Genomic DNA, 8,843 nt, shown 5'->3' with positions numbered 1-8,843 from the left:
ATGGATCAAACTCTATTACATCTGGAATAAGTTTCCTTATTCTGAGGTTCCACTACACGATGACAACCTAAATACGAGAAATACTCCCACACAATCTTTCCCGTACATCTGGCATCATTGCAGCGGGAAAATTTGAATGTTGCAAGGATGAAAATGATGTTCTAGTAAAGTCCGGTGCTGGAGATTAAAACAATGAGAGTTTGTAGTTAATGGAAAAGTGTATCAATGTTAAATGGCTTCTCTGAGGAATGCAGTATTTCTTCAATGTCTTTCTTTTCCTGTATTGTTAATTCATATCTCTATTTGCAATAACCTCCTGATGACATTCCATTCCATAAAAGTTTCCATGATTACATCACGCACCTATAGGTCAAGCTGTCCTCAGTAACATGTCCAATGTCTAGTGCTGCCTGTCAAACCCACAGGGTCACACCTTACCACATGAAGAGACAACTTAATCTACTAGGCTAGCTGGGCTAATAAGTTTCACAAATGAGGATTACAGAATCTTGGATTGATATATTTACAGAACTATATACAATACTTCATATATAAAAAGAGTTAAGGATGAAATACATGCAGGCCATCCTTGACCCCTGACTAAAGCAAGCTTGGTGCCACAATCTAGCTCTGTGTTGCTTCATGGTGTGTGCAGGAAACAAGGGTGAATATCCAACAATATTTACTTTGATATATACATTGCAATGGTTCAAGAGCTATTTGCATTAATTGTGCCTTTAGCTAACTTTAATACATTGTCTTTTAACAAATGATTAAAAATCAAAACTAACATTTGAGGAATATGAAGAAAAGATTTGGACTCTCGAAAACCTTTATCTTTAAAGTTAACAAACTCAACAAGTAATGTTCTTTCCTATTAACAATAGAAGCCATTTGTTTATATCCACGAAAAATCTAAAGTAGTACGCGCGTTGGAGTGCGTGGGTAGTGGCAGAGTTTCAGTAGCTGCTTCAGCGGCGGGGATTAGTCATCCCGGCTCGCACCACACTAACCAAACTGTGGGTTGCTCTTCCCCTTTTCCTGAACAAGATAGGGAGTTTCATGGTTTTGCCACTCCACACTCCACAAACAACCCACGGACCCACACACACACACACACATCAGATAATGGACAAAGAGAAGAAGTACAAGGCCTTTTTTTTTATCAAAGTTCACTGATCTTACACTTCCTCAGTCCAAGAATTAGTTGACAAACAAAATATTAAAGTAGTGTCGTGGCTGACATATCAAGAGACGAGCATCACAAAATGACTGAAGATTTACAGAAGGTTGTATCTTGGTTACCTCTACCAGTTTACAGTAACATTTATTGGATTTACAACATTTCAGTATTTAGAAAATCTTTCATTTTCTCTACAGAAATGAATGAAATAACTGTTTGCTATTGACTACAATTTGTTATGTGTAATGGTTTGGTGAACAGCCCAGAGAACTGACTTAAAACTAATGCATATTTGCCACATCTAAGAACAGGATGGGAGGGGGCGGACCACGCACACAGACACCAAGTCAACCAGGAACAGAGTTGTGATGGTGGAAGGGTAGTGGTGTTAGAAGATCTGGGAATGAAGACAGGACAAGGCAGAGCAGGTGATGGGTTGTTGGGGGACATGGCATGCTGGCAGCTAGGCTGGCAAGACATCCCATAGGTTAGGGTGAGGGGCCCCTGCAGATCTTTATACTACAAAACCGTAGTCAAAGCTCTTAGTATGCCCTAGGTCTGACAAGCTGGTGCTCCTGGGATGTGACAAATTGTAAGAGCTGACTCCTGGGGCAAACTGTATCTGCTGCAGGCCTCTGGAGTGCTCCTCACATGGGCACAACAATAAGGATTGGTTCCATTGGCTAGCCAACATTGTAACAGGTGATAAGGTTGGAAACAACCATGCACCAGTTTATTTGTAATATCATAATTACATAACATGACAATTACCTTCAGTGATTGAATTATTGACAAGCATCATCACTATTATATATACTTCAAAACAACTATTGCTCCATAAAAATTACCCCCATGATGTTAGGATTATTAGTATTAAATGCAAAGATGTCTAATGAAACCAAGACATCAGTGGTGGTTGTGTGACGTGAAGTCGGGCTTGTAGCAAGGCTAGCTTTACCACACAACTTGTAGCAACGCAACAATCATACCACTTAAGCTAAGAGGTACCATCAGTCATACAACCTAAGACTCTCCTTTCATACACAGCAAATGGACAAAACAATACTGCCAAACATAAACAAAACAGAGATGTATAGACTCTAGCATCAGGAACAGCCAACATGGTTTTTAGAAAACAAGAACCAAGAACATTCATGAATATACAATTTTCCACAACTTCCTTAGAGAGATTTAAAACATCCTTTGACTACAGGTATAATGTAATTTGTCCTTAGTAATGTTCAACAGATCTAACCCTCTGGCAAAAACCCTTTACCATTTCTATAACTGGTAGACTATGCAATAACAACCCTTACTATACACAAGACTATTAACAGTAGGACATAATGAAACAAGGGGCGCGGCACACTGTCAGTGAGTCCTTGGCATACACCAGTGAGTGTGTCTGTGCACCAGGTACGGCCATAAGGTAGGACACGGGTGGATGTGCCCTTCACGGGTGTGTACTCAGGGTGGGTATTTGCAGGTGAGCAAAAATGCCCCCCGGAAGACAAAAAGACTTGTGGGAACGTAAGCAGTCCACTGCTCCAGCGAATCTGCAGAGACCCCACAGCTGTTGTTCCTCCCACATACGTATGGGCTGTCTTTCAATGCCCTTTCCCATTTGAGTCACCCTGATTGTGGCAGTCAGTCAATTTTAGCCGCAGCGGAGCCCAGCACCCAGTTACCACACCACAGGCGGCGCCCACTAGCTGCTATGGTGGTGGTCAAGGGCTCATATTGTTGCTGCTGCTGCTGTTGGCTGCTGATCACACTACTGTTGTTGCCAGTGCTGCTGGAGGTGCAGTTGGCCCTGAGAAAGTGGCATGAGGGCCTAAAACAGGAGTCTACACAGCTGTCTCCGTATGACTGTGTGAGGACAAGCGTTCCACGTCGATCTCGGGCACTGTGAGTTCTTCAGGGTCCGGACACAGGTCAGCATACTCCAACGAGGACCCCTGAGACAGCCTCTTATTCAGGGATGACTGCTTCTTCAGCACCGCCGCCAGATTAGGGTTGGAAGGCCGAGCATCGAGCCCCTGTCGGAACGCATTAACTACTCGAATCTGTAGGAAGAGGTCATGCATGATTTTAGTTGGGGAAGGTGGTTAAATACATATGCCTTGGACACAACTAAACCACGTAGTACAGAACACCAAACAAGGAGAAACACTATCTACACTGGTCCAAGACATTTCAACACTCAGTAGGAATGAGCCATGGGAATAAAACAAGTAAAATTTTTTTACTTTTCACTGAAACATGAGACATAATTGGCAAAGTGTTTTTAAAAGACGAGAGCTTAAAAATTGACTGTGAGGGTTACTGTGAGAGCTGTTGACAAGTGAGAAGGGTAAGGAGTGTGCCTTGCTGCCAACCATGAAACGCAACAACGTCAGCAGTGAGCAGCAGGAGCGAAGCTCACCAACTGTTTGCACACACAAGCAGAAAGTCATGCTCATTGCAAAGATCCCATGCCAAACTTGAACCGTGTACACTGCATCTTCATTATAGCTGGCTTAAAACAGCCTGTTAGGTGCCAATACAGAGAGGAAAGTTATGATGGTTAGTAAATCAGTTGTAAGTTAGAAAGCAGAGGTTAGAAAAAAACATTCACAAATTTGATTAACATGAAATAAAAAGGATGACAATAAAAGATCGTGCACTTGTACAGAATACTTGAGAGTGTTGCTGGCTGCCATAGGATCTACACGAGTAACGGAGCTCAAAAGCTCTGATGCCGGTGGACACACACTTCACACATCAAGACAAAGAGTTGGCGGCCAGAGAACGTGGGCACTGCATGTTGGCTGGAGGCTGTCCATAGTGCGCGGCTCATGCTTTCATGCGCGCTCCCTGATTAAGACCCACTACCGCCTCAATGCTGCTTACTTCAGTCCTGTTTTCGGTTTCTTGATTTATGCAATTTGTGGTTCAACACTCAACAGTGAGAGACAATATTGTAATAGTAGAAGGTGAGTGACAGAGTAAGTAAGTCCATATTAGCCCAGCAAAGTTGGCGGGAGGTAGCCAATCCAGGGTCTGTGCCATCAGTGGTGCACCAGACTGTTAGCTCACATCAAGAGTGGGTAGTGAGGGCAGCAGCTGCACCCTGCCCACACCCAGAAGTCCGTCCAGTCACAACATGAGGGTGGGAGGGTTTGGGAAAGGATAGGAACACAACACACTGCAGAAAAGACTCGCCTGCAGTAATGACTGACTTGCACACACAGATCATGCAATCTCCATGCCTGTCATTCAGACATAGTATGTACTTGACAAAAAAAAAAAAAAAAAAAAAAAAAAAAAAAAAAAAAAAAAGATATTTATACAAAATAACACAGATGACAGTTATTACACTCCAGAACATCAGTGCACCAACAGGAGCACTTCAAGAAATAACGGGGGGAAAAAACAAAAATCAAAATTAGTGAAAACCATGATATACGGCAGTATTTGTTTCAGTCACGACAAATGAACACCGAACACTGGCAAACAGTCTATCTAGTGGTGCCATCTAGATCACTTAGGTCTCTGTCACAAGTCGCTCAGTATCATGCAGGAAACAGTTTAAGGAAGTAATATACGGCTGGATTTAAGCAAAATAAAAATAAGGGAAACAAAATCTCCACAGAAAATCAAACATAATTGAGGTCTCTTACACAATCTGTTACAGTTTCTATTAATACTGTATATATAAATAGAAAGAGTCATGCATTTCTTTGGTCATTTAATTTAGGAGGGCAAGTTTATATTAAGAGAACATTAGTAAAGGATTTATTTTTAGCTTAAAAAGTTAGGAACAGGACAGTGTAAATTGTTCTGTGTAAGAGACAGCTTGGAGGCAGTATAGGATGGTTTGATTTCAACAATTATTGACCTTTTTTTGGTAAAATACACTGACTGAACCAACCTACAGCTTCCATGAAAGTAAAGAAGCAAACAGCACAGACCAAGGGCAGAGAACTGAGGGGAAGTGAGCGAGCGAGCGATCACATTAGTCCAAAATATGAGTCTAAGAAGAGACAAGAGAGAGGGGTGTAGCTTACAGCCTGGTCTGTGGAGGTCTTGCTATATGGTACGGGTATCAGCCGCTCCTGCAACGTGCCTCCAATGACCTGAACCATGAGAATAATAACAGTGGTGAGGGCGAGTAGCTACAGTGGTAAGTTAGAGCTGGCCAGGGATGTATTATACAGCAAGGTGAACAGAAGATAAGGACACGATGCCTCACACGGTCATCAACACCATGGGCGCCCATAGCCTGGTTACTGGTGGCTGCTGTCACCTCATCGCCCACAGCTACGTGCCCTTGTCTTCTCCACACCTCATCCAAGGCGGCACACGGCCTATCAGCCGAGTGGTGTATGTACACTGTGTGGTGTGCAGGGGATAGTGGAGCAGCAGTAGTGGAATAAAGGCTACAGACAGCACACGGGGTGTCCACACCTACCCGGGACTCGCCTAGACATTACAGGGGCACGCGGGGATTAATACGCTTACACTCAGGACACCAACTCACGATCTGTGTGGCTCCGGGACCGTTGAAGAAGAAACACATCTTCATGCACAGAGAGCACAACTTGACTAAAAATAATAATGATGGAAACCCAATGGACAACTACCGCTGCAAGAGTCACTACTGTGGGTACACTAGCGAGAACTGATTATGCAGGTGAATACTGTAAATAGGCCTGCTCTAATAGCCACTAGTTGTTGAGGACCGTAGATTTGGGCTAATGCTGCGGGTGAGGTGTTCTAGCACGGTGGCTTACTCACTGAGAGCAGCTCAGGTACAAGGGGCTGAGAGAAAGATGCTCGGGTTCATACCTCACCCCCATCATGTGTTTCTCCTTCCTGATCCTCCTACCAGGGAAAATAACAGAATGATACGCTCAACACCATGATCTTCTAAAAGTTAACGAAGTCAGTTAAGTCAAAACCTAAATCATCATCCCCTGGAGCTGGAAAATAAAATATGAAGCCTGTAATAGCAGTTCAATGAAGAGCTGCTAACAAAATACATCTCTCAGGATGGTGAGGAGGAGCCAGGCCATTACTGTTGGCTAACATTATGAAAAAAAAAAAAAAGGTGCCAACAACACATTGGCAGCTAGATCAGGGGTGAGGTCCTGGATCCAACCCCAAGGAGTTGGACATCACACTCCCATTCAGGAGGTCTCGGCCCCCACCTGCATCTCTGGTCCACCCTAACACTGTTGTCCAGGAGCCAGTCAAGCCTATTTCTGTGTGAGCAGTGACCCAGACCCACCAATAAGAAACTCAACTATAAAGAAAAAAAGATAACTGATACAGTGAGGATGGGGAAGAGGATGTGTGGGACTGGACAGGCTGGGAAGAAAGATGCACTCATACAGACAGGGAGAACTCAAGGCTAAGGATTCATTTACCACCAGGGCAAGCTTCCTTTATGGTCTCCAAGTTTTGGTTTCTTATTTTAATACACTTTCTATTGTATTTAATGTAAAGTTAGTTATAGTATATATGTATTTTTTTTCCAAAGCTGGAGAAACATTTCACTATTTGGCACTCTCCATAACCACATTGGCAAATTTCACATAAAGAAATAAATGCACAACACAAAACACAACATGCAGTGCAAATCCACGTCTCCTCTAGCTGCGCTTTAGAAATGAACAATACACAAGATGTGTGTTAGTTACCCTGGCATACGCTAGACTAGTGACAGCTGAGGCGGGAGTTGTTAGTGAAGTGCACGTGAGATATTGTCTCAGTCTGTTGTAGCAAGAGTCCCGCCGGGGAGCCAGGCTGGCCTGCAGACCACCCACCACCACAACCCTTATACGCTGTTCCAATCATCAGCGGGAAGTGGCAAGCAGGAGAGGCAAGACCACAACACTCAGCCTCACAGGGCACAAGGCAAGAGGGAGTAGTGAGAGGCAACAGAGTGCTCAGTCCCCAGCACACCCAACACTCCACCCACCAGGGAAGCAGCCCATCCCACACTGACCGTCACCTCCACCAGGACCGGCCAGTCAGGGGGTACGGGCAAAGGTGCAAGGAAGAAGCAAGGAGGAGGAGGAGATGGAAAGGATTGCTAGTGCTACAGCTACTTCTATAGCTACTACAACTACTACTACTCAAATACTGTGGATGGAAGCAATAACATAAATAACACGAAATATCTACTCGTGAGAGAAAAAAATTGCAGGAGAGGTTATGCATCAACTGTAGAACTTAATGGAATGGTAATCAATAAGCTGAAGATGTTAGTTCAAAAAAGCAAATCATAATAAATATAATAATAATAATAATAATAATAATAATAATAATAATAATAAAAAATAGCATTACTGGTTAAGCATATTATAAAAGTGTTATGTGGCAGGGTTGCACACTCTGAGTAGTACTGTAGTAAGGGCTGAGTATGGGCAAGGCTGAGAGATAAGTTCTATGGCCAGCCACAGGACTGGTCAGGGTCACAATACAGGAAGACTATGGAAAGGTGGATAAGTCTGCTTGTAACTGACTAGCACCCCATCAAAAGTTTGTGATAGGTTGATAAATGGCAAAGAAAGGACCACAATCAGTCTTGAAGAGGGGGTCAGATGCTAGTCTCGTGAACCAAATTATATATTTCTGACGGTGAGGACTGGGAAGGGGGTTGCAGTGTGCTGGAGTGTGCTGCCATGTTAGAGTGAACAGTCTGAGATATTAATGTGTTGAAGTGGTGCGGGGAGAGAGGTTGGAAGAGTGGAGAGGAGGGGGCTGTGCCAGCAAGGTGGTGGTGGTGGTGGTGGCAGCACTTAGTACTTTGTGTGTTGGCGTGGGTGTGGGGTCGGTGGTGCCCCAGCTGTTGGGTTGCTGCTGCTGCAGGCCCGCCTTGGGGGCTGCCAGGGGGTACCAGGGGGGCAGTCTCGGCAGTGGTGGGTGATGACTCCTCGATGGGCGTTACGAGGCGCACTGCTGTGTTGCACGACCCGCACCGCTTGCCACTATTGGGACTTGGGCTTTTCATGGAGTCCTCATCTATGTAACTGATGTCTGACATGGGCCGGTTGCCCTGCTGACTGCGCGAGTTGCGCATATTATGCAAGCTGTGTAAACTATGGCATGACCGCCGTTCCTCCAAGTCTTCCAGGGTGGACTTGAATGCTCGTATTACTCTCAACTGCAAACGGGACGGGACATCCAATCAAACCCCCACAATAATGTAAACAGTACATCAACATCTCATCATGAACATGTTAGTAGCAACACATAAAAATTAAAAAATAAAACTCACCAGACAAATCACTGGTAACACAGTGCTATAAACAAACAAAAAAAGGAACTAAGACTGGCTAGTCATATGCACATGATAATTAATAATTATAAGTTATAATGAAAGGAGACTGAGGCTGAAGGTGAAGGCTGTTGAAGACTGGGTGAGGATGGTGTGACGCAGCCATGTGTGACGGAGGCCTGGCGAGGCGACCTAAAAACATGCAAGCTGCGAGCACAGCAGTGGCAGCCAGGGCACAACAAACTAGGCACTGGGCCATGGCAGTGTTGAGGCTGCTCGCCCGTTAGGATCATTGGAAACTGTCTATGCAGCACAGAGAAACAAACATACTAGCCTCTGGTTCTAGCCACAGTCTACACACTCCATCTCTTAGCACAGGTCACAACGTTAGCT

The 8,843-nt window shown here is 44.3% G+C and overlaps 1 protein-coding gene across 19 annotated transcripts in view; it reads right to left on the bottom strand.

Annotated features, from left to right (window-relative positions):
- Nucleotides 1–820: 820 nt before the first annotated feature.
- Nucleotides 821–8,843, bottom strand: part of LOC123507636 (plasma membrane calcium-transporting ATPase 2-like) — a 227,727-nt gene continuing 219,704 nt past the window's right edge. For 13 of the 19 annotated variants that reach the window (XM_045260674.1, XM_045260675.1, XM_045260673.1 and 10 more), the window contains 2 exons: nucleotides 7,979–8,336; nucleotides 821–3,249 (listed from right to left, as the gene is read on the bottom strand). In XM_045260674.1, coding sequence (XP_045116609.1) covers nucleotides 3,236–3,249; nucleotides 7,979–8,336 — 372 coding nt within the window. In that variant the 3' untranslated portion in view covers nucleotides 821–3,235. Of the gene's footprint in view, nucleotides 3,250–5,232; nucleotides 5,302–5,962; nucleotides 6,050–7,978; nucleotides 8,337–8,843 lie in introns of all 19 variants that reach the window. The other 6 variants (XM_045260689.1, XM_045260688.1, XM_045260692.1 and 3 more) reach the window with 6 other exon arrangements.

This window comes from Portunus trituberculatus, chromosome 23 (assembly GCF_017591435.1).
Source record: "Portunus trituberculatus isolate SZX2019 chromosome 23, ASM1759143v1, whole genome shotgun sequence".
NCBI lineage: Eukaryota > Metazoa > Arthropoda > Malacostraca > Decapoda > Portunidae > Portunus > Portunus trituberculatus.
Note: the sequence above shows the minus strand (reverse complement) of the source record. Positions and strands in the feature narration are given on the sequence as shown.